Source organism: Macrotis lagotis, chromosome 1 (assembly GCF_037893015.1).
Source record: "Macrotis lagotis isolate mMagLag1 chromosome 1, bilby.v1.9.chrom.fasta, whole genome shotgun sequence".
Lineage (NCBI taxonomy): Eukaryota > Metazoa > Chordata > Mammalia > Peramelemorphia > Peramelidae > Macrotis > Macrotis lagotis.
In genome coordinates this window covers 322,888,467-322,914,991 of record NC_133658.1, presented here as the reverse complement: position 1 = coordinate 322,914,991, position 26,525 = coordinate 322,888,467, and the positions used below count along the sequence as shown (strand labels likewise).

At 36.7% G+C, this 26,525-nt stretch overlaps 1 protein-coding gene across 3 annotated transcripts in view; it reads left to right on the top strand.

Moving 5' to 3' along the window:
- Window positions 1-26,525, top strand: part of GARNL3 (GTPase activating Rap/RanGAP domain like 3) — a 207,990-nt gene that overhangs the window by 30,382 nt on the left and 151,083 nt on the right. For 2 of the 3 annotated variants that reach the window (XM_074211536.1, XM_074211535.1), the window contains 3 exons: window positions 5,197-5,271; window positions 12,712-12,811; window positions 15,431-15,549. In XM_074211536.1, coding sequence (XP_074067637.1) covers window positions 5,197-5,271; window positions 12,712-12,811; window positions 15,431-15,549 — 294 coding nt within the window. Of the gene's footprint in view, window positions 1-5,196; window positions 5,272-7,394; window positions 7,427-12,711; window positions 12,812-15,430; window positions 15,550-26,525 lie in introns of all 3 variants that reach the window. The other variant, XM_074211537.1, reaches the window with a different exon arrangement.

Genomic DNA, 26,525 nt, shown 5'->3' with positions numbered 1-26,525 from the left:
TAGCCGTGTGGCCTTGGGCAAGCCACTTAACCCCATTGCCTTGAAAATTTTTTTAAAAAACAGTTTAAAAAAAATTCTTTTGAGTAGTTATAGATCTTTTCCATGAGAGTCTTCAGTGTTGCAAGGCTTAATACAACCAGCACATTATCTATTGCTTATGATTAAAAGGTTGTTAAACAAGACTTTGTATTGTTATTTTCATAGATTTTGATGTATGGATATGAAATATTATGTTAGAAAAGAACCTTTAGGATGACAGTGCTCTAACCAAATGCTTTTTTTTTTTTGTTTTCCCAAGGCAATGGGGTTAAGTGGCTTGCCCAAGGCCACACGGCTAGGTAATTATTAAGTGTCTGAGGCTGGATTTGAACCCAGGTACTCCTGACTCCAGGGCCAGTGCTCTATCCGCTGCACCACCTAGCCGCCCCCTAACCAAACGCTTTTGCATAATTAGAAAAACAATAATCTTTATAAAGGTAGGGCTTTGAGTGTGGGGCATAATATGTAATATCAGATTTCTTTGATATGTTGGTTAATTTTGCTTAATTGTTTTTTCCACTCTTCTTAAAATTCTTTGTTTATTTTTTACTATCTAGGAGAGGGTAAAGAAAGAGCTACTTTGGGAAATATAGTAATTTAAAAACAAAAGATTAACCATGGATCAGTCACTTAAACTTCCAGTGAACAAGTCAACTTTCTAAGAATATAAATTTTAGATGAACTGCTGATCTGAATTTCCATACTTGGAATGGCTTATACTGATATAATTTAAAATCTGATTCTTACCTCAAATATATATAAATACAGTGAATTAATATATCATTGGAAAGTTATCCATACATTAAGAATGGACTGTATTAATACAAAAGCTCTATATTTCACTGAAAATTCATAGAACTTTCATTGAAAGGTATTGAAAGGATATGTGGCCCATTCTAGCACATCTCAGAGTGTAGCACATAATAGTTGCTTAATAGATGTTTATTAACTGTTGGAGGTCCTTAACTTGGAGAGCTTTAAAGATAAAATTGGGATTAATGATTGGAAGCTGCAGAGTAGCAAGTTTAAGTTTATGTTGATATACGGGGGAAAAAACCTCCTTGTCAAAGCTATACAAAAGTTAAATAGGATAGCTCATGAGGTGACAAGTTCCCTCTCACCAGAGGTCTTCATGTATTTGTAGAATACATCATAGAAGGATCACTTCAGATGGGGAGTTGAACTCCAGATCCATTCTGACTCTAAAATTTTCTACAGCTGCCCTGGACTCCAGACTTTCTTTCTCTGGAGATGCAGCCAGCATCAGTTTAGATTTCATGATCTGATACTTTCCCTGAACCACTGGACCATTAAGTTCTTGTAGTCTTTCTGGAGTCCATGCTAAGGCCCAGTTTGTCTTCTAAAACACTGCACTGGGGCAACACTCATTTATCAACACAGCTCATGCAAGTTTGTGAATATCCTTTTTAGGGCAATGCTGCACAACTGTGTGAACTTCCACTGAAAGACCCTAGCCAATCAATCTTGGGGTTTAGGGCAAGGGAAAGGGCAAATGCCTGAATAGGTGTTTCTTGTTGGCCAAAATAAACATTTGAAAATTATAAGCATAACTACAGCAGCATGTTTTTGATGAGCATTGAGTATAATTACAAAACCTGTTTAGTTTACTTAATTTATCTAGCATAATTTGTATTTTCCCTAAGGTTATACCAGAAGAGCCTCTTTGTCTTTCAGGTGCATACCTTAAGAGAATTTGTTCTTTAGGTCTCTGTTATAGTTGGCATTTGTTTGTGTACTTTTCTTATCTCCTCAGTATCTGGAGGTCAAGAATAGTATCTTTTTCATTTTCCTATTCCATCCCCATTATGACCTTTTCTAATTCTTACATATAGTAAGTATTCAATACATAATATTTAATGGCTATGAATGAATGGAGATCCAGTAAATAGAAATTTGGTGAATATGACTTTTTATTTTGGTTATTTATATGTTTTTAGGTATGGCAACTCAGTACTTACAAGAACTATTTAGACCCTTTCTGGTACTTTCCCTAAAATTAAGGAATGTCCTCATCAGATGAGCAGTGGTTTTAGTGTGAATGATAAAGTACATGCTTTTGTCAGAAATCTACAAAAAACTATTTTTCTTTCAATGTCCTTTAAAAACATCAATTGATATCACTAAAGTTACTTCACATGTAGATCATGTATCCTTTGACAACCAACCTCTTTATTCAAAAACAGTCACAGCAACATTTTAAAACACTAGCCAAGTCACTTAATCTCTGCCTGCCTCAGTTTAATCACCTGTGAAATGAAAAACATTACAGTACTTACCTCCCAAGGTGATTGTGAGGATCAAATGAGATAATAATTGTAAAGTTCTTAGTGTGGTGCTGGCATATAGTAGCTTCTTTGAAAGGATGATCCATATTGATATGATATAATAAGGCAACATGGTAGAGTGGAAAAAAACAATGAATTAGAAGTTAAGATTTGAATTTGAAACCTGGGGCTGTAGCAAGTCCTTCACTTTCACTTATCTAAACATCAGTTTCCTCATAAGGATTAGATTAACCCTTAAGTTTCCTTCCAGCATTAAAGTTCTATAATTAGAGGAAATGTTCTACGAATACTTAGCTAGAGTTTGACAATTTTCTCATGAATATGTAACTATTACTATTTACTGCTGTTTAATCCAAAGCTGGTTTTATCTCAGCCTTTTATTATAGTAAAATGCTTCTTTCTCACCCACTCCAAATCCCTCTTTTTTGAATTGAGGAGGGCACAGTCAGCTCTGGTCCCAGTATCTTTATAGTTCTGGGACTTCTTTTGTTTCATGTCATTATGAACTAACATTTCTCAGTTGTTTTATTCAAGGCTCTACAGTAGGCAGGGAGGGAGATAAAGGCATATGAAATAATGGTATTCAACCCTAAGAAACTTTGACTACTCAAGGAGCTGGATTAATACATAACTATATAAGGAGATGATATAATATACAAATAGACAAATTACAATACAAGATAGCATATGGTGTTCATATCATTCATGGCAATAAATACTATTAGAATAGAAAGGAGCAGAGTTCTTTGAAGGTTAATGAGGCAGGGCAAGTTTCACAGAGAGACTAAGACTTGAACTTAGCCTTAAAAGATTGATTGAATAAAGGTAAGGGGAAACGAAAGGGCAAGCATGTTCCAGATAAGAGAGTTGTCACAAACAAAAAAGCCTCAACAATGTACCTGGTATGTTTGGATAACAACAAGTAAACTAGTTAGTTAGACTTTAGTTGAGTGCTTAGTTGAGAAAGGTAGTTATTTGCAGATGTAGATAAAGGCCAAATTGTGAGAAGCCTTGAATGTTACAGTCAGAAGTTTGAACCAAATTTGTTAAAGAGTAGATAGCCTTTCACACTATTGAGGAAGAATATGACAAGTACAAAGTGATGTTTAGGAAAATTAATCTGGTAGCCAGCATATATGATAGATTATAGAAGGAAATACCAATTAGAAGGCTGTTCTAATAGTCTAGGGTCTAGGGTGTGAGAGTGTGCATGAAAAAGAGAAATTCTAGAGATATTATGAAAGAAAATTCAACAGAACTTAAGACAAAGTCAGGACTGGGGGAAGGGAGGAAGGAGGAGGGGGGGACAATCAAGTATGACTAAGTTTAATTCATAAGTGACTCATACCATTTATAGAAATCAGCAAGATGAGAAAGTTTGTGATTTTGTAGAAAAGTTGATGAGGTTTTTTTTTTAAGACATTTTGAGCTTGAATTAAAGAAATTGAGGCAAGCACACCACAGTATGGAATAGAGCATTATCTATAAAAGTGGTAGTTAAAGCATATATGGAGGCATTGTGATTTAGTGAGTGAATAGAGAACGGGGCTAGGAGCCAGAAGAATCTGAATTAAAGTCCCACCCCTGACACATACTGACTCTGTGACTCTGGGCCGATCATTTAACCACTTAGTGCTCTAGGCAACTTTCTAAGACTTTGAAGTCACCAAGAAGAGAATGAGTTACAGGGTTCAGGGTTTCCTTATTAAGAGTTCCCTAAACCAAGAAAATCAAATACACAGTCCTCCCTGTACAGAGAAAATAGTTTCACAAAACATAGTTCTTTAGAAATATTTTTGAAGAATAAAGCAATATATAGGTAGATTCCTTACTTTAAGCGTTGAATTCAACATTTAAAATATAAAAATTATTTTTTCAATTTTTTTGGAAAATAATTTTCAAAATTTTTCCTCTTCTGAATTTTCCACCCTTATATCTTTTCACAATCATGTGAAACTTTTTGTCATTGGTATAACAAGTTGTGTACTTTTAATGTTCAAGCCTTAAATAAAAATGAACTGAATGTCATTTTTACCATGTCAGTTATTTAGAAAGGTCTATGAAAATAAACCACAGTTTATGATATAAATCCTAACTGGAAGAAAAAAGGAGGGAGGGACTTGTGAATTTCCAGGCTTATTGAAAACTGGAGAAAATGGAAAAATGGCAAATCTTGAGTTAGCAATTTAAAACTAATAATCGATATTCATTTGCCAAACCACATTTTCCCTCATCACCCACCATTCTCCAAGATTAAATCATACTTTTGCCTTGAAGATTGAATGTAATTACAGACTGTAGCTAAAACTAAAATACAATCTGCCTAATTTGGAAAGGAATCTTCTTAAGCCATCTTAAATGGAATAACCCAATATGGCCTTCTAATAATACTACTATAGCCTTGATTTCCTGCCAGCCAGTGACTGGACATTTGGCTTTCCTTTTCACAGTCTGAATTTGTAGCAGGCCAATTTCTATTTTTTAACATCCACACCAGTATAAAGAAAATATTGTTGTGATAATATATTTGGTTCAAATCGTTGTACCTTTCACATTTTAATTTTAGAAGATTCTCTTCTCTTTGATGTGACTCATTTTAGTACTTCCAGTGCAAATGGAAAATCCCTCCTCTAAAAGGAAAATTTAATGAAAATGTTTCTTCTGCGATCTCTTCAAAGAAAGTGTAAATTAATACTTTCCCGGTTAGCTGCTAGAACTCATCTTAAAAACTGCCATCTCTCTTTTTTATTTTGCTCATTCTTGAATTTTGATACTTAGACATGTTGAGCTAAAAGGGAGTATTGGAAATCAGGGACTGCCTTCCTAATTTTAACCCTTTTGTTTTTCTTAGCTTATTTCCAGTGATGCTGATGGAGCCATACAAAGAGCTGGAAGATTCAGAGTGGAAAATGGCTCCTCAGATGAGGTAAGGGAATATATTCAATGCCCATTTTTCACCACACATATTTAGCACCTATCACACAATGATGAGCCATTTGTGGAGCTCACATTCCACATGTTTGCTGGTCATCAAGACACAAACAATTATTTAGAGCTTTACTGTGTGTTAGGCACTGGGGATACAAAATGAAAAATGAATAGTCTTAGCCCATGAGGGTTACATTAAAGATGACATGCCCATCAATGAGTATCTCCAAACCAGAAACAAGGTCATCTTGGAGTTGGGTGGGACAGAGAGGGAACCAAGATAGGCCTCATGCAGAAAAGTACCATTTGAGATAAGTCTGGAAGGAAGCTGATGATTCTGAAAGAAAGAGGTGCATTCCAGGCATAGAGGGATATTCATTGCAAAACTTAGAAATGGTAGATGATGTGTCTCATGTGAGATACCATAAGAAGGCCATTTTGATTAGATCAAAGAGCAAAGCATAAGGAATTTAGGATGAAGAAAAAGGTTAGCATGGGAGACAGGGCCAGTTGTTGAAAAGCTTTAAAAGCTAAACAAGGGGACAGCTAGATGGCGCAGTGGATAAAGCACCGGCCCTGGAGTCAGGAGTACCTGAGTTCAAATCTGGTCTCAGACAATAATTACCTAGCTGTGTGGCCTTGGGCAAGCCACTTAACCCCATTTGCCTTGCAAAAAAAACCTAAAAAAAAAAACCCCAAAAACAATAAATGCTAAACAGGGAAATTTATATTTTATCTTAGGAATAGGGTGGGTGGAGCAAATAACTTTACTAACTATGTATATGGAGAATGGATTAGAAAGACAAAAGCCTCTAGACAGGGAAACCAGTTAGAAGACTGTTGTAATAGTTCTGGTGAAAGGTGATGAAGGTCTGAAGGTGATAGCTTTTTGAATAGAGAGAAGAAGACATATTGCAAGATGTTATGGAGATAGAAACAAGATTTGGCAACTTATGGGATCTAAAAGGTGAGGGAGAGTGAGAAGTAAATGGTAATATTAAGTTTGACTTGAAGAATAGTGGTACCCTTGACAGTATGACATTTGGAAGAAGAAAAGAAATTGGGTGGAGGAGAGGAGGAGGTATGGAAAATGATAACATTTTGGATATGTTAAGTTTGAAATGCCTTTGTAACATCCAGTTTAATTAGTAGGTCATTGGTGATTTATAACTGGGGCTCAGTATGTAGATTGCAGAGTCATCCGGGTAGAGAGATTAAGTAAACCAATAGGAGATGATGATGTCACCAAGTGAGAATATAGAGAGAAAAGATATTGAACAGAGCTTGGGAAATATCCCCAATGGGGACATGACATGAACAATGAGCTAGTAGAGGGATCTGAGAAGGGACAGGCAGACAGATAGAAGGAGAACTAGGAGAGAGTAATGTTTCAAAACTCAAGAGAGTAGAGAGATTCTACAGTAGGAAAGAGTGGTAAACAGTGTCAGATACAGCACAGAGATCAAGGTGGATGACTATGGAAGATAAGGCAGTGGTTAACAAACTACAACCCAAGTAGGAGTTATTGATACACCATGACCTAGGGCTTCAGTACATCTCATCAGAGCTTCACACATCATCCCTGAAAGAGGTATTCAGACAAAGCCAGTCAGGAATTGTACTGATATCATCAAGGCTCTCCTTGGTATGTTGGCAATTTTCTTAGGTCACGTGGGTGGTATAAAAGATAAAATATGAAGCATTGCAACACAGAGATACGGAAGAATGTTCTCCCAACAACAGAAGAGAAATGGAGAGAGAGAGAGAGAGAGAGAGAGAGAGAGAGAGAGAGAGAGAAACTGTGTGTGTGTGTGTGTGTGTGTGTGTGTGTGTGTGTGTGTGTGTGTGTGTGTGTGTGTGTAAAACAGACCTTAGTCATTGACTTTCAAATACTGGCTCCTATTAGCAAGCAGATTGATTGCTCTTGTTCTGATAGGTGCCACATAAAGCAACAGGAAAAGATAAGGGAAAAAAGTACTAAAAAACACAGACCCACAAACATAGTATATTATAGCCTTAATTAAAACAGCACATTGATTTTTATTGATATAACTGACATTTACATAGTATTTTATGATTTACAAGGCATATTACCTAAGGTGTCTCATCTGATCTTCACAGCACTTTACACAGAGGACCGTGCCTGGCACAGGGTATGTACTCAAAGCTTCATGACTTGCCCCTAGTTGGTGAATGAGGCTAGTATTATTATCTTCATTTTGCAGGTCAGAAAACTTGAGGCTCAGGGAGGTTTTAGTGACCCGTCCAAGCAGAGCTGGAATTCACACTCAATTGTTCCTTTCATTGCATCAGTTATTCCAATAACTTTTAACTTGTCTTCAGCATTTTCCATGAAAAGGATTCAGTAGAATTTAAGATTTCTGGGTATTTGAAACTTATTCTTTGGCAGTCTGAGCAAATCTATGGGACCCCTTTCTGAATATTATTTTTGTTGGGGCTTTTAAAAAATTTCTGATTAAAAGAAATGCTCATTTTCACCAGATGATGATGATAATGATGATATTTGTCCTTCATTCTCGAAGAAGACCATGACCTCAGGGAGGTGATGCCATGACAGGCATATGATTTGGATTTGAGTGAGGGACTGCGGTGCTAAGTCACCAGCTTTATTTTCTCCTCCAGTCATCTGGGTCCAGCAGCCAGATATGAATCAGGAAGACTGGAGATAGCCCCAGATGTGAGGCAATGAGGGTTAAGTTACTTGCCCAGGATCACACAGCTAGTAAATGTTAAATGTCTGAGACTACATTTAAAATGTGAAAATAAAGATGCTTCTTTTTTTTTAAACATTCAAGAGATCCCTCTTGATCTATCCATATACCCCTGCCCCAAGATTAAGAACCCTGGCTTTAAACAAAATTGCTTTTATTTTCATGATTTTGGATGCAAATTTTTCTAAAATGCCTTGCACAGATTCTTTTCTTTTTAATTATAGGATGTCTTTTGGGTATTATCATTCCAAACATCAATTTTTCTTCCTTGTCTTCCCTGACATACTTTGAGCTCTTCAGGGCCAAACATCCTCAGACTGTTGTGGTTTTGAGTTATGTTTGCCTTTTAGAATTTATTTTCTTTCTTTACTCACAGTAACATTGGAAGTTGACCCTAATTCTGTGAGTGTCTTTTGCTAGTGATTGCATCCTCCTTTATGTGGTTACTTCTATTCTGTGGTGTGCCCTGGAAAGCCAGTTAACCAGACTTGTTAGAACTGTGCCTAAAATGGAAACAAACAGACTTTGAGAGGTTTTCTATGAATAAGACATCCAGGCATTAGTATGTGAAACAAAGATAATATTCTGGAGTAGAAAGAAGGGTGGTCTTAAGGAAAATTGAGTTTGAGTCTTGACTCTGCAGTTTATTAGCTTTATGAGTTTAAATAAGTCCCACAAGTTTACTTAACTGTAAAATGGGGATAATGACTGTACTACCTACTTTGGAAGGTTGCTGTGGAAAAAAAAACACTTTGTAAGTCAGAAAATGTTATGAAATATGAATTGTTATTATCTCTCTTATAAAATTTAGAACTGGAAGGGATCTTAGCAGTAATCTAGTTCAACCCCCTCATTAATAGAGAAAGAAATTGAGACCCAGGAGATGTGGTGACCTATTCAGAGTCACACAGCTACTTGATGTAACCAGGATTTAAACCCAGGGGTTTTTTAATGTCTAAATGAGCAAAGTTTTAAGTGCATTGCACTTTCCTTTATATCTTATCCAATCTAAAGGCCTTTACTGTTTTCCTTTTCATTTCTGAAGACAATTGGAGAGATAGAAGGAATCTCAGAGATCATTTAGGCTTTTGAACCCCTCAATCATACTCTTAACAAGGTTTTCAAGCTGCTTCTTGAAGTCCTCAAGGAAAGAAAAGCTCAGTACTTCTCAAGAGAATTCAATCAATCCTTTAGCATGTATTTATTAAGACCATACTACTTTTGAACTGCTCTAATTGATCTTCTTTTTATTTAACTGGAATCTATCTCTATGGAGCTTTTACCAATTGGTCCTGGTTCTGTTTTCTTTTTTTTAATTAATTAATTTATTTATTTTGAATTTTACAATTTTCCCCCTAATCTCACTTCCCTCCTCCCACTCCACAAAAGGCAGTCTGTTAGTCTTTACATTGTTTTCATGGTATACATTGATCTGAGTTGAATGTGATGAGAGAGAAATCATATCCTTAAGGAAAAAAATAAAGTATAAGAGATAACAAAATTACATAATAAGATAAGGGTTTTTTTTTTAATTAAAGGTAATAGTTTTCAATCTTTGTTCAAACTTCACAATTCTTTCTCTGGATATAGATGGTATTCGCCATCACAAATACCCCAAAATTGTGCCTCATTGTTGCACTGATGGAATGAGCAAGTCCATTAAGGTTGTTCATCACCCCCATGTTGCTATTAGGGTATTCTGGTTCTGCTCATCTCACTCAGCATAGGTTCATGCATATCCTTCCAGGCTTTCCTGAATTCCCATCTCTCCTGGTTTCTAATAAAACAATAGTGTTCCATCACATACATATACTATAGTTTATTAAGCTATTCCCCAATTGATGGACATTCACTCAATTTCCAATTCTTTGCCACCATAAACAGGGCTGCTATGAATATTTTTGTACAAGTGATGTTTTTACCCTTTTTTTATCATCTCTTCAGGGTATAGACCCAGTAGTGGTATTGTTGGATCAAAGGGTATGCATATTTTTGTTGCCCTTTGGGCTTAATTCCAAATTGTTCTCCAGAAAGTTTGAATGAGCTCACAGCTCCACCAACAATGTATTAGTGTCCCAGATTTCCCATATCCCTTCCAACATTGATCATTGTCCTTTCTGGTCATATTGGGCAGTCTGAGAGGTGTAAGGTGGTACCTCAGAGTAGCTTTAATTTGCATTTCTCTAATAAGTAATGATTTAGAGCAATTTTTCATATGACTAGGGATCACTTTAATTTCCTCATCTGTAAATTGCTAATTCTGTTTTCTGGACCCAAGAGGAATATGCTTAACCCACATGAAAGCCTAGATAGAGTAAGAAAGAGAATAATAGGGAATCTCATTGATATATTATTCTTTATATTACTATATTTGTCATATATTATATAATTTATAATATATTACTATATATGTCATATGATACATTTTATCATTTTTGTACTTTTGAAATGTCTCCATTTCCTTCACCTGCCAACCATAAATCAGATCTTAGTCCCCTAACTTTTGTCATCCCCTTAGTCTGCTCTATTTGGCATCCCCTAGATTCCCCCAAAGCCTGATGCATTAGAAAGATCACTGAACCCTATTAACCAGGAGACCTAGGGCTAAAATTCCAACCCTGCTCTCCAATAAGTCTATTAGGCCCTTACACAGGGACTATTGCAATAACTTTCTAATTGGTCTCCCTAACTCAAGTATCTTCCCCCCTGAAAAATGATTTTCCTAAAGCACAGATCACCTACTAAGTACTTTCCCCTAATAAATATATTAAGAACACTACTAAGTTCAGTCATTTCAGTTGTGTCCAACTTTTCATGATCCATTTGGCAAAGATATTAGAGGGGTTTGCCATTTCCTTCTCCAGTTCATTTTACAGAGGCAAAAACTGAGTCAAATGCTTTAAGTGACTTGCCCAGATTCATAAAACTATTAAATGTCTGAGACCAGATCTAAACTCAGGACTTTCTGACTCTAAGACTGGCACTCTTAGGCATTAATTCTGTGCCACCTAGCTGTCCCAAGAAGAGAAAGAGATCTTAGCTTTCATCTAAACCAACCCTTATCTTCAAAAGAACTCAAACTATAATTTGTCTGACAATAGATCTTCCCGGCCTTTGCTTCTAGACATCTAGTGAGGGAGAGCCCAAATAACTCATTCAGTTTTTGAAAAACCCTTAATTATGTGGAAATTTTTTTCCTAACATAAAATCTAAGTTTGCCTCTTGATAAATTCTACTGATTGCAACTTGTTCTGTCCTCTAAGGTCAAATAGAAAAAGTCTTACTTTCTCTTCTTTGTGATAACCATTTGGAAACTTGAAGACAGGTATCACATCATCCTTGAGTCTTCTCTTCTCCAGGATAAACATCTGCAGTTTTTTCTTCTGATCCACATATAAGATGGATGTGATAGCAGCCAACTTTGAGTTATAGTTGGAGTCACAAATACCCGAGTTCAAATCCTGCCTTAGATATTTCTTTGCTCTATGACCTTGGACAAGTCACTTAATCTCAGTTCCTCATCTGTAAAAGAATATAATAATATCATCTACCTCCCAAGGTTATTGTAAGCATAAACTGAAATATTATTTGTAAAGTATGTGTAAACCTTAAAGTGCTATGTAAATGCTAACTGTTATCATCATCCTCTTTATTCTCTATCTTGTCTATTTCTTTCCTGAACAATGGTGCCCAAAACTGAAAATAATGTTCTTAGATAGGTTCTGACCAGGGCACTTTGGTACTTAAAACCTCTGGCAATTATGACTTACTCTTTGGATCTCAGTTTCTTCATCTGTAAAATGAAAAAATTGGTCTCTAAGGTATCATGCAGCTATAGATCTATAATTCTGGGATCCATATTACATAAATTTAAAGTAGCTCCTAGCTCTAAATCGTGTGGTCCATGAATATAACTATGAGTACACAGTAGGTGCTCAGTAAATACTTATTAAGAATTTGCAGAGATAGCATAAAGTAATGGGGGATTTCCAGGGACCAACCATCAAATTCTGGAGATCATTGTCAATACACAGGGGAGAGGGGGCGGCTAGGTGGCGTAGTGGATAGAGCACTGGCTTTGGAGTCAGGAGTACCTGAGTTCAAATCTGTCCTCGGACACTTAATAATTACCTAGCCATGTGGCCTTGGGCAAGCCACTTAACCCCATTGCCTTGAAAAATCTAAAAAAAAAAAAAATACACAGGGGAAAAACACTTGGCCTGAGAGAGACCAATGATGTCACAGATGGAGCTGGTAATGATTGATCTCCTAAACCTAATGAATCCAGAGCCTAGACTTCTCTAGTTACAAAAGAGAGTTTAGGTTACATGTTGACACTGTACTTCAAGGTTTTCAAAGCTTTTTCTTAGAACAACCCACTGAGATATATAATTCAAGTATTTTTATTCCCGTTTGACAAATTGGAGAAGTGAGTTTCAAATAGGCTAAGAGACATATGGGATTTAAGAACAGGAATTTGAAAACAGGTCTCCTGACTGCAAGCCTAGAACTTTCTACCACACCATAGCTCCTCTCAGGTCACTATAAGTTTTCAACAGAACATATACAATTTTTGATCCCACTTTTTAAAAAGGGTTTTCCTATCATTTTTTGTTGTTTTTGATTATATACTCCGCTTATTTCCTCCAGGTTGTGTTTACTCTTTCATAATAAAATTCTAATGGTATCACTTTGCTCCATTTCAGAATACTCCTGACTTGCCAGGTATTTGGCGTAGAACAGATGTGCACCTGGAAAACCCAGAGTATCATACCAGATGGTATTTCAAGTATTTCTTAGGACAAGGTAATGATATTACATTAGGAAAAAAAAATGGACATTTGAAGTGACCTAAAAAAAAAAGCTTTGATGTCATAATTTCTTTTAACTTCATAGTATATTCAAAGATTAAACGCAATCAGTTTGGTGCATTTGAAACTTAATTTAGAAGGCTGATTTTGAGGTTCCTTAAAAGATAAAATTAAAGGTTAATTTCAGAATTTCAAGGGGAGAATTTTATGTGAATTTTAACCAGGTTAATGGGGTAGTAGCACCAGATCAAAGAAATGAAGGGATAAAAGGTAAATTGCACATGTAGAAAAGTAGGATAGAAATTCACTGTGTTGAAAAAAAAACTGTTAAAGAGTCCACAGAATTGAATACCACATGTTATATAGTGTATACTATGTGTATTTTATGCATTGTATCTCCTTGAGAAATAGTAATGCTTAGTGAGACTGTAATGGGAATGGGGGAAGGAGGCCATGTGAAACTGGAATTGAAGGGTTAGCTAGGTGGCACAGTGGATAAAGCACCGGCCCTGGAGTCAAGAGGACCTGAGTTCAAATGCGACCTCAGACACTTAATAATTACCTAGCCTTTGGGCAAGTCACTTAACCCTACTGCCTTTCAACCCCCCCCCCAAAAAAAAGACAAAAAAAAAAGAAAAAGAAACTGAAGTTGGTATAGTGAGGGGCATACGGGAATGCAGAGCAAGAGCCTTCCTGAGGGGCTGAAACTGATGACAGAGGAAGTAGAAAATGAAGGAATCATCACAAGGTCAGAGAAAAGGAGAGGGGGGGATAGCTGACTGCTTAGGGAGGTTCCTTCAATTCTTTCAGGTCCCAAGGGTACTGTTTTGACATTAAAGTAACAGCTGTTTACATGTTCTCTCAATACTCTGAAGAAATCAACAGTTTAAGAAATAGCTTCACTTCTACCAAAGAACAAATTTCAAAAACAGAACCAAACTCTCTGAGTCACTAACTCCTGACTGGCTATCAAATGAAGTAAAAAATCCATCCTCTGGCATTGAGATACATAGCATGGCCCTGCCCAGCCTTCACATATATTTTCCCTTCTAGGTTCCTGTCACACTAGTCAATATTCAACCCCCCCCCAATTCTTATCCTGCTCTCTCTCACCTCTCTGCCTTCACTCATACTGTCCTCTCTACTCTTTCTTCATACTCACCCACCCCATTTTCAACTATTAGAAGTCTCTCCCTGCCTCGGATGTCTTCTCTTCCATGAAGCCTTTCCTGACACCCTAAATAAAATTTATCTCCCCCTGTTTCACATTTCTCATATCCAAATCTCACCTTTGCCCTTTATTCCTCCTTTGTGTTACATAAGTTATTTGGTTATGTTCCCTTCCCAATTTATTCAATTATAAGCTCCTGAGGAGAAAGGTGTACCTTATATTTGTCTTTGTCATTGAATACCATTCATGCTTAATAAACATTTCTTGAATTGAAATTGTTTTATGGAAAGATTTGAACGAGAATTACACAGAATGAGGAGCTCTGAATGGGTTGGACTTTCCATCAGTAGAGGAAAGTTTGAGTTAGTATACACCATGAAAAGATCACAGATTTATTGAAGAACTAAAGACACATGATAGACTGAATACCAAAAGAAGAGAACATACTGCAAATCTTGTACCTGCCTTCAACAAATATATTAAAGGGGGTGGCTAGGTGGCACAGTGGATAGAGCATCAGCCCTGGAGTCAGGCGTACCTGAGTCCAGATCTGGCCTCAGACACTTAATAATTACCTAGCCGTGTGGCCTTGGGCAAGCCACTTAACCCCATTGCCATGCAAAAAAAACCTAAAAAAAATTATTTTGTTTCTACCTAATCCAATTTTCTCAGAAATTAAAAAATAGGACTTTCTCTGAAGAAAGATTAAGCAATCATCAGTATTATGCTCTCAATCTTGACACTATATATATATATATATATTAATACATATATAATATATATTAATACATATATAATATATATATATATTTAGGTTTTTTGCAAGGCAAATGGGGTTAAGTGGCTTGCCCAAGGCCACATGGCTAGGTAATTATTAAATGTCTGAGACCGGATCTGAACCCAGGTATTCCTGACTCCAAGGCCAGTGATTTATTCACTACACCACCTAGCCGCCCCTTAGAAACAAAATAATTAAAAAATTCAGTGGAATGGTCAGTGAATAGATTAAAAATGAAGAAGGCAGGGAAGATACTACAGTGGTCTATACAATAGACAACCAGCCCAAGGCCCTGGCCTCCAAGCCTGGCTCTAGCACCAAGTGGATCTGTAACCTTAGCCTCTCATAGTAAGTAAGCCCCTTAATTTCTCTTAACCTCATTTTCTTCATTTATAAATGACCTATAATAGTTCCTTTTAGATCTAAAAATTTTATGATTTCAACTAATTTTCTTACCAACTAAAAGATAATTCAGTTAGGGAAAGAGATAGAAAACTTGTAGTAAAAAGTTAGCATAAAACCTGTCTTCTGATATTTGGCAATGTTCAGGAATGAAGAGAGCAGGGAGGTTAATGGGCAAGCCTCAATTATAAGATGCTTGAATTAGAAAGAAGAATGAAAAAGAAAATTGTATCTCTGTAATTCTGAATATGTTTCTTTTCCAGTTCATCAGAATTATGTTGGCACTGATATGGAGAAGAACCCTTTCTTTCTGTCTGTAGCACTTTCTGACCAGAACAATCAACGTGTCCCACAATACCGAGCAATTCTCTGGCGAAAAACAGTAAGTATCAAGAATGATTGAAGTCTAGATTGTATTTTTCAAAGTTTGACTTGTTCATTAACCAAGTATTTATTGAATATCTCTATATGCAAAAAACAAACAAAAAGAGTGCTATGCACTAGAAAAGAGAAAAAGCAAATAATGCCCTTCCTAGAAGAAACTTAGAATCAGATTAAATGAGAGTGGCTCACATAAGAAGAAAGATGACCAAAAAAAAAGGATGTTGGAAGTGAGAAGCACTGGTGAAATGTAGGTATCAGCATGGCATGTGGACTTGGACCCTAGGAAAATAAAGCAAGTTCACTTATCATATATGATGAGGACAAGGTCACAGAGGTCCAATAAAAGTTCCTCTTTCAGACAAAGTTCCATGGTAGGAAAGTGATACAGAAGATGACCAGAGAGCAGATGGCATTATTTTTAGTGTACATCAGTAAAACTGGCAGCTTATTAGAGTGAAATTGTCTCTGGTGAAGCTACCCATTGGAAATTATGTCAGTTCATCAATGAAAAAGACTTATTAAATAATCACAGTGGCTCATCAGGTGAATCAGCTTGGATGCAATTAGAATCCTAAGAGACTGAAAGTTGAAAAATGAAAAGAAAATGACTGTGAGGTATAGCTAGAACCTCCAAACCATACATAAAATTAGTCCCTAATACTTAGGAAGCATTCAGTTATTTTTCACCTACTGGAATTTTAATGGTTATATTTTTGCAGTCAGAACAGTTGAATGATGCATGTTAAAATTCAAGTTGGTGACAGTTTGCATACAGCTTTTTATCTTGATCTCTTCAGAAAAAAAGTTATGTTAAAAGATAAAGAATATTATACCTGAAAAAAATTTTAGTGATCATCTAGATTATATCTAAATTATTTAACTATTTCAAGGAATCTCTAATCATAGTTGCATAGGTATCACTTCACCAGGACAGATGACAGTCGTCCATACCTTCTCATTCTCATTCATTATAACTCTTGTTCATATCCTTCTATAAAATCTCCAACATACTAGAGGTTTTCCATTGTATCTTTTAGTATTTCACATATAACAATGTGACTTTCCAAGTTAATATCCCTCACTTTCATTACATTAACTACTCATCATTTCCTCTAATCATATATGTCCTTGATGCTGTCTTTTATGCCACTTCTCATCCCCAGGTCATCATCAACATATTTTGTGGGTTGCTCACATCCACCAAACATCTACAAATTGTCCTTTGGGCACTTGAAGTTTTGATTCTTGTGAAGTTGTTATGTTCTGTAGTTTATAAAATATAGCACCAGTATTAAAAAGATGGGGTTTTTGTACAGAGAGCAGCTTTCACTGAAAATGCTTGAAATTTCTCTAATGTAGTTCAGTCAGTTCTGTTCTTCCTGAAGTAGGGCAGAAATGGAGGTCATGGAGTTGAGGAGGTTGCTAGGTCTTTATCATGAATACTGAAGTCCCTGAGGATGAGGGCAATGTGTGATTCAGGTACAGAAATTGAAGATCAGTAAATAACAGCCACTAACATGGGGTTAGAGTGATATAAACTCATTACATGAACCTCAAAAGAGGAAATAGAGGAATTAAAAAGATAGCAAAAACTATTCCCACTCCTCCTGGCTTTGGGAGTGAGGGAAAGATGGGGAGAAGCTGGGATGGGGGGTGGCAAGGGTAGGCTTAATGTAATGAGAGAGTAATCTTATTGAGAATGTGGTAAACTCAGAGGAGAGAGAAATTTTTATTAAATCAAGGAATTGGAGAAAAGTTTACAAGTATAGGAGAGTTACTAAGAATAGAAAAATTGGCAGAATTGAATGAGTTGGGGGGGGGGATTGAGTTAGAGGTGACCTGGGGGAAAACAGGGTTGGCAAGAATAAAGGTGAGGGTATGGGAGAAGGGTTGGCATGCTGTTTGAACCTGTCAATAACATGCGTTAATCAGACTTGGAGAGCCAGTGCAATAGAAGGCAATTTGGTGTGGCCATGGTCTCTTAGTAAAATTAGGTGACAGGAATTAGAATTAATCTATATCAGAAATAAAAATAGAATTTTGAACTTCAGCCTGGCTTCCATGATGATTCTTTAAAAAAGAACCATTGTGGAAGCTAGGTGGTGCAGTAGATAGAGCACCAGCCCTGGAGTCAGGAGGTCCTGAGTTCAAATGTGGCCTCAGATTCTTAGTAATTACCTAGCTTTGTGGCCTTGGGCAAGTCACTTAACTCCATTGCCTTACAAAAAAAAAATAACCATTAAGGGAACCCACAACATGCTATATAAATAGGAGCCACTATTGTTTTTCTCATTTATACAACTCTTTTTGACACTAGTTCACCTATTTATTTTATGGGTATGTCTTTTGTTTTTATAATGAGGTTCTAAGACCCTTGAAAAGAGATCTTGATTCTTAAAATACTTATAGATAGTGAATTAATTACTTCCTTAACTGAATATTATCATGCAAAAGAGAAGATGAAAAATAATTTATATTGCAAGTTATAAGAAGGTAATGACAGGTTTAAAAGACAAACGTGACTTGAAATCTTTGGGGAAGTTATAGGTAATGGAAATCTTTTCAGAATTGTTTCAGGTATCAGGAAAAAGGTAGAAAGGAGGATGGGAAGTGAGCTTTCAAGGGATTTTTCAGTCAGTCAGTGAGAAAATGAAGGAGATAAAAGCAGAATTGATAACAGCATGAACAAGCTGTTGGAGAAGTGCTCTTGGGCCTTATGCTCACTCTCACAGCTGAATCCTTCAAGGTATTTATGGATTGCTTGAGCAAACCCCTTAGTGGCAGTTTTCCGTGAAATGTGGAGGGGGAACTGAAATGAAGATGATAATGACCCTCAAACTGAATCTTTCTTTGCTTTTCCTGGGTTTGTTTATTAGACCTTGTCTACATCCCAAGGCCCCTTGGGCAGCTTTGGCAGGTGTCAAAGCACCTATGGGCCTTGTTTCTCCACAGGGTTACATTTAATTTAATCTTTACTCTGACAGGGAAAACATGACTATTCTTTGTTTATCACTTAATAGGGGAGAAACCTTGTTTGCCCTTCTGAGAGTTTCCTGCTTTTTCTGTTTCCCTTTTCTCCTTGTAGCCCAGCTAAAATTAAAAAAAAAAAAAAAAAGAAAAGAGAAATTGTACAGTAGTGCAAGAGTGCTAACCAGCATGAAACCTCCACAAAGTCAGTGTCAGATTGTCAGAACTCAAGGGAACCATGTGATACACAAGCAGGGAGTACTGCAAGGCTCTGCTCCAGGATTGACTGCAATGAATGGGAACATAACAATGGGAGATCACAATAGTGTTTCTGCCCACCCTAAGCAGCTGGTGTATGGAAACAGAGGAAGAGGCAGTGTGCCCTTTGCTGGTATATGAAACACTGGCCTCTTTTTAATTTGACTGTTCCTTGTCAGTCTCAGACCTTCATTAAGTCATCTTCCTCCTCCTACCCCTAAAGCATTAATGTTCCGAGGTATTGTCCTTAACCTTTTTCTCTCTCTCTCAGAAATCTCATGCCCTCCTATGACTTCAGTTACCACAAACTTCATATGATCCCCAAATCTATATAATTAACCTATGATCCTTCTCTGTGATTCAGTCCTCCATTTCCACTTGTTCACTGAATATATCCAGTTGGCTGTTTCTTTGGTATCTGAAACTCAGAATAACAAAAATTGAACTTCTAATCTTTCCCCCCCAAACTGCCCCTCCTCACAGCTTCCCTATTTTGTTGACAGTAGCACTTCTTCCCATAATCTTGTTATGCTCTTGTTAGCTCCTTCTACTCCCTCACTTCTACATCCAGCCCACTGCCAAGTTCTTTGATTCTACATCTGAAATACTGCTCCTTCCTCCCCACTTTCGCTGTTACCAGCCTAATTCCAAATTTTATGGATTCTCCCCTGGACTATTATATGTAATAATTTCCTAATTTTTTCCCTTGCCTCTTCTTTCTTATCCATATTTCACATAAAATAATATTGAGAAGTTATTGCTTACAGGACAGTGCATGGCACTGAGAATGTAAGGATAAAAATTAAAATTACTGTTTACAAGGAGTTTAAAGTCTCTATTAAAGCAAATACAACAGGGGCAGCTGGGTGGCACAGTGGACAGAGCACTGACACTGGAGTCAGGAGGATCTGAGTTCAAATCTAACCTCAGACACATAATACTTCCCTAGCTGTATGACCTTAGGGAAGTCACTTAACTCTATAGCCTTGCAAAAACCGAGAGAGAGAGAGAGAGAGAGAGAATACAACATATACATATATATATGTATCCAGGTAAGCAAATATAAAATTGTTCAAAGTAAGTCTAAGAAGTAAAAAACAATAATAACTGAGGAAATCAAGAAAAGCCAATCACACCTGAACCATGTGTTGAAAGAAGTTAGAGATTTTGAGCATCATGGATGAGAAGTACATTTGAAGATACTGGACAACTGATGCAAAGAGACAAATGGAATATCTTATTTGGGAGAGATAGCTGAGTTGATGGGGGCAGGAAGTGTAGGAAGGGGAGTAATGGAAAATAAGAATGAAAAGGTATTTGTGAGTCATGTTGTAGAACCTATAAATGCCAGGCTCAGAATTTTGTATTTTGTCCAAGAGATCACAGGGAATCGATGAAGATATTTGTGGTAGGAGAATGATGTGGTCAGATTTCTATTTTATGAATATTGATTTGGTAGCTATAGAGGATGGTATAGAGAGGAGAGATGCTGTTGATGGGAGATTTCAACAGGTTATTAAAATAGACCACACAAGTTAAGAGAATGCTTTGTATGTAAGAGATATTGTTCAGGTAAAGGCAATAAGACTTGCCAACTAACTGACTGGGTGAAGGAAGTGCTGAGCAACAAGGAAGAGTCAAGGATGACTTCAAGATTGTGAACTTTGGGTGGCTAGGTGGCGTAGTGATAAAGCACCAGCCCTGGAGTCAGGAGTACCTGGGTTCAAATTCGGTCTCAGGCACTTAATAATTACCTAGCTGTGTGGCCTTGGGCAAGCCACTTAACCCCGTTTGCCTTCCAAAAAAAAAAAAAAACCCAAGATTGTGAACCTTGCTGTCTGTAAAGATAGTGATACCTTCAAAAATATTGGGTAAGTTTGGAGAAGGAAGTTTTTTGGGGGGGAGAAGTGTAATGAATTCCATTTTAGAAATGTTTAGCTTGGGTGCCAACAGGACATCTCCAGATGTCCTGCAGGGAATCAATTATATGAGACCAGAAATAAGAGATAGAGCAAGTCTGAATGAATATAGTTTTGAAAGCTATCTCAAATGATAGTTATTTTATAGAAGTCATAGTTGAACTTATGCCCCTATGGATCACTCAGTCTAACCCAGTTCTTCATTTTATAGTTAGTGAAACTGAAACCCAAAGTAGAGACCTGAGTACTAAAAAGTTGATATTTGAACTCAAATCATCACATCACTCCTATGCTCATGGTTTCTGTGGTTTTCTGTTGCCATATGATAAAACACAAAATCTTAGTTCAAGTGCCTCTTCCTTTGGGAAATTTTTCCTGATTCCTATAGTTGTTAACTCAATCTCCCTCCTCCAGTTATCCTGCAGTCATTTTTCTGTTTACTTGAGATATCTCCCAGGTCTCCCAGTTTCCTTTAATAATTTTGGGGTTTTTTTCCTCCAGAATCTAACATAATCCCTTCATATTGCCTTAATAAATGATTCTTGTTGTCACTGGCATTTAGATACATTCATAGTTTTGCTCTGACCTACACATATTTAATTCACACTATTCTTCTTCATACCTACTTTATTTCTTAGCCAAACTGACCTACTACCCTACCCTACTCTTTCTATTTCCATACATTCAAGAAGACTCCCCTCGCTATCCCAAACTAGAATCACACATCCTTCTCTTCCCTGTGAAAAATCTTTTCTTACCTTGGGTGCCTTTCTCCTCCATGATTTTACTTGTCTGAAAGTAATCTCTTCCACAAATTTTCTAAAGATACTTTGCCTCTATTTCTTCTTTGCTATTATCACATTCGACCCTGTACTTTGCTTATTTACATACAGATATCTTTCCCTATTAGACTGGGGGCAGAAACTGTGTTTGAATATAAATAGCCCTTCTACATAGCAGGAGCTTAAATACTATTTATTGAATTTAATTTAAGTTTAAGGAGTCACAGTGTAACTGCAGTGGTTTGAGGCCCCCGTGATAGTTTTCCTTGGTGTTTGTTCTTGTGCCCTACTTGAATTTCTCCCCTGAGTCTTATCTTTGTCCTCTTAATACTTGACATGCTTTTACTGATTCATTGCTAAACTGCCTCCAGGTACACAACCAGGAAGCATTCAGGCAGAGGCTATGAAGAGTCTTAGTAGTTTCACCTTCTGCAAAAACTACACCTATCCTTGAAAGTTATTCGTTGGTGGGAGCTAATAGTGTAACAGCCTAGAACATAGAATGTGAAAACATGTAATATAAAATGTGAGCATTAGAAGAAATACTGGAAATCATAAGATCACATAATTTTCAAACTCGTAGCTCAAGATTTTGACTCTAGAAATGAGAAAACACGGCCACAAAGATGAAACTTTTTGTCAAAAGTTACCCAGAGTTAAGTGGAAGAGTCTCCTGAATGTAATTCTTTTTACTCCAGATCTAGTATTCTTTTCACCACATAATGCTACCTTTTCCTACCCTTTGATTTTATAGGTAATTAATTTGAGAATGAGAGACTCTGATTTGGCCAAATCAATCATTGATGTTTCTGTTGCTGACACCCAATACATCTTTTCACAGAACCTCAGAGTTGGAAAGGAATTCATACCTTCCCAAGAATGTTTCCAACAAGTGATTATCCACCCATAGCTTAGACAGAATCTAGAGAGGGGAAGCCCATTGCCCTCCAAAGCAGCCCATTCCCCTTTTTCCACTGCTACTTCTGCCTTCTCTACTGAAAGAGAAGATCCCCAACTTCCATCAACTATTGTACCCCCAAAATTTGTTGATGGCCATGACTCTTGAGATCTTTTTTAGACCCTTAGTATAATAGTGTGCCTTCTTTTATGGGAATGATCATGGTGCTTAGTACTTGCAAAGCTAAACTCTACAAGATATCTATAAATTTGCTGCAGAGAATTACATAATAGTGACCATTGGCAGATAGACTACAGTAAAGTTCTTAATAATGAGCATTCTAATATATTCTATGTAAGAAAAATAGAATCCTTAGCCATATTTATAAATATATATATATATGGCATTCAGTTTTTCCTGAAAAGAGGAGTACAGTGTATTACATCTCCTAAACACAATTGAATATATCTACACATAGACTTTCAACTGCTAGGAGAGAGGGAAAAAAGTAGTTAAACACAAGAAGAATAGGAACTTTTCTGTTTAATTCAAGGTAAAGGAAGGCAGGGAGTAAAACCAAAAATCTGCTTCTTCATGGATGAGAAGGCAGCTCTTAGACTTTTTTATCAACCACCAGAGAAAAAGAGAGACTAGAAGAGAGGTCAAGAACCAAACTGCAAGAGTCATATATATAATGCTCCTGGTCAAATCAGGTCACATGCTATTATTCATGTACCCCACAGTTATGACCCAAAGCTATATTTCTGCTCCAGTTTAAAACTAATAGTGCTTTTTCTTGCCAGCTCAGCTGCTAGAAGGAGACAGTTTGAATCAAGTGAAGTCTGATAGCATTGTATGAAGAGAAAATCACTTCCCTTAGTCTGATCCATTTGACTCAGTGAGAATCACATTATTGAATCAAGAAAGTCCTATTACTTTTGAAAATGGTAGTTCATTTCCTCATTCCCATGATCCCTTTGGGTACATTCCTTAAGCAGTTCCTAGCCATGATACTAGCAAGGATGGCAAAACTGGGGGCCCTCCATAACAAAACTGAGTAAGTCTAATCCCTCTTCCATGTGACAACCCTTCGAATACTTATTTATTGCTATCATACCCTTTCCTTAGAACTCAGAATGCTGTAACAGGAATAAATCTCTGTCTTATTTTTTAGGAGAGAAAGCAATTTCAGAGAGGTAAGGTCATTTGTCCACCACTAGTATAGAGGTGTATAAAGTCTCATTCGTAGGTACAATGCTCTTTTCATCATATCATACATGAAACAAGGGACCGCTGAGATATTCACTAATTAACCTCAAATGAAGTGCACATTATCTTCAGCATGGAGGCCAAAATGGTACAATTAAGTCCTAAAATATTACAAATAAATACCTGCATTTATGATGTTAAGATGGTACAATAGTGACAGAACCACTTTTCTTCTATTTTTCACTTTGCTTAGACTCTCCTTGGATGAGAGACCCCAATATTCTCTACCTGGTTGGTTCTGCTAGTAGTTTTCTCCTGGTCAACATTAGGTTCACCAGCATCATCATTCCAAACTAGAGTTGAGTAAATAGTGGGTTTTTCAGGTCTTTACTTCTGAGGTTGAGCAGTTGACTTTAGAGTTCAGTGTTGGATTGAAGAACCCTGAAAATAAGGTTGCTTATGATTGAAGAAATGATATTTGACATTATTATTATTTCTTCTCAAGTCAGTGAGTGCTGTTCCAGATCCTGAATGAAAACGTAGTATCCTAGTCAAACCTTAAAGTGAAATAAATGGCTCTCTGTCCTCAAGAGCTGCACACTATACCCAGGGACCTCTTTAACAGGGGTTTGTGAGAAATGTAAGGTATTTGGTTTCCACATAGAGAAGGCTTCCTAAGAAATACATGACAAGACTGGGGTCTACCTGTGACTGTTATGCCTAAGTGCTGGTATGTGAGTGTAAGACAAGGGGAGACAAAAGAATTGACTCCAACCTGATCAGACTTGAGATTAGCCCAGGTCTACTCCATCTCTAAGTTGATCTAGGGTCCCTGACCTCTGCAAGTGGACCTGCTTAATGACAGTCACACATATTCCATTTACCCTATGCTCATCAGTATAATGAACAGGGCAGGAAGAACATATTACTAGAGTATGGTATGGGGTGGGGATATTGATTAGATTGTAACCCTGAAGATTTTGACCAATGGCTGGCTCAAAGGTGAGGAGAAAGCCTTTTAAACTGCATTGTAAGATTAGATTTTGTTACAATTCAGCGCCTTTCCAGCTAGGGGAAATGGTCTTTTTTTTTTTTTGTAGAAAACTTCAGTAATATAAAGCTATTTTAATTAAAAAAAAAAAAAGATCCTAAACTTCAGATCAAACCCTTTCTATAGGATTGTCCTTGGAAAATGAGTCAAAAACTTTCCCCTCTAAATAGAATTCTCACTTTGGGTATCTTGTTATTTTATGGAAGGAAGGCAGGCAGGCAGGCAGGCAGGCAGGCAGGAAGGAAGGAAGGAAGGAAGGAAGGAAGGAAGGAAGGAAGGAAGGAAGGAAGAAGGAAGGAAGGAAAAAAGAAAGACATTTATCTTAGCATAAGTATAGATTTAGAACAGGAAGGGACAGTAGAGGCCATCTAGTTCAACTTTCTCATTTTTCAGATGAAGAACCTGAGACCCATAAACTTAAATGACTTGCTCAGGGTCATGGATATAGTTAAATGCCAAAACCAAGATTCAAACTCAAACTTCAAATTCTTTCCCTACAGGGGCGGCTAGGTGGCAGTAGATAAAGCACCGACCTTGGAGTCAGGAGTACCTGGGTTCAAATGTGGTCTCAGACATTTAATTATTACCTAGCTGTGTGGCCTTGGGCAAGCCACTTAACCCCATCTGCCTTGCAAAAAAAAAAAAAACCTAAAAAAAATAATAAAATTTAAAAAAATTCTTTCCCTACCCTCTATAACCTCTCTTATATAGAGCCTCTCTTCATAATATCTTTTTTTTGAATACTTGGGAATTTTTATGCTTTTTATACTAGTTTCAAATCCCTATATCTGTTGCCCTAGGAAGTATAGCTAAGTGTGAAACTCTGACCTATTCCACCTCTTTCTCCTGGTCTTGTTTACTCCTACCTCATTGATGCTAGATCCTTTTCAGTCCTTATTTTGTATAATGTTATCTAAGGGTCTTACCATTCATTTTCATGCAGAGGAAACTCATCCTGGTCCCCTAAGTCAGTGATATTTAAATTGGGGGGGAGGGGTTGCTTGGAGATACACTTAACCCAGGTTGGATGTGATCAACCAATAGGAAGTTGGAAAAACTAGGAAAAAAAGCCAATTATAGGACTCATTTTCCAACACAGCCATATTTAGCCTTGACCCTCCTCCCTACTCACATATCATCAACCTAGATTCAAACTTTAATTATCCTATATTTGAACTGTTGCCATATCTTCTCAAGATTTCTTCCTGCTTAAGTCTTTCCCCTTTCCAATGCTCCACATAGCTCATTTTCCTTAAACACAGATACAACCATGTCACTCCCCTTCCCAATAAACCTCTAGTGACTTTAGGATCAAATATTTTCATCTTTATCCTTTATTAATTTATTTCAGTTTTATAGTATAAATAATTACTAGTAAACTAGTATATGTGTTTAATTTTTAATAAGTAAATATATACATACATAGACCAGGGGTAGGTACTCAGAATTTTTTACTGAAAGGTTTGGATATCACTGCCCTAGATCCAGAATGACCATTTGTTGCGGAAATACCTAGAGCTCTGTTCTTAAATTGCACTTGGTTGAGATGAATTTCCTCCTGTAAGTTTGTTATTGCTTCTTTCTTAAAATGTGATATAAATAATAATAAATATTACATTACCTCACATGAGTTTTTTTTTTTTAAATAAACAACACTATTGAATGAATCAAGACATTAAGCAGTGAACATTGTGGTAACATGCTGAGTGGTGCTATAATTTTACTGAGAGGTATTTTGCTATTAATTTTGTGTCTTATAAAAACAATTCTCTTACAGATTTAAGTTTAATATTGTTATTATTGTTATTGGTTTTTTAAAAGTCATTTTAGTCTCAAGTCTTTGCTCCTTATTTTTGTCTTTATAATTCTCGGTTTGGCCACCAGATGGCA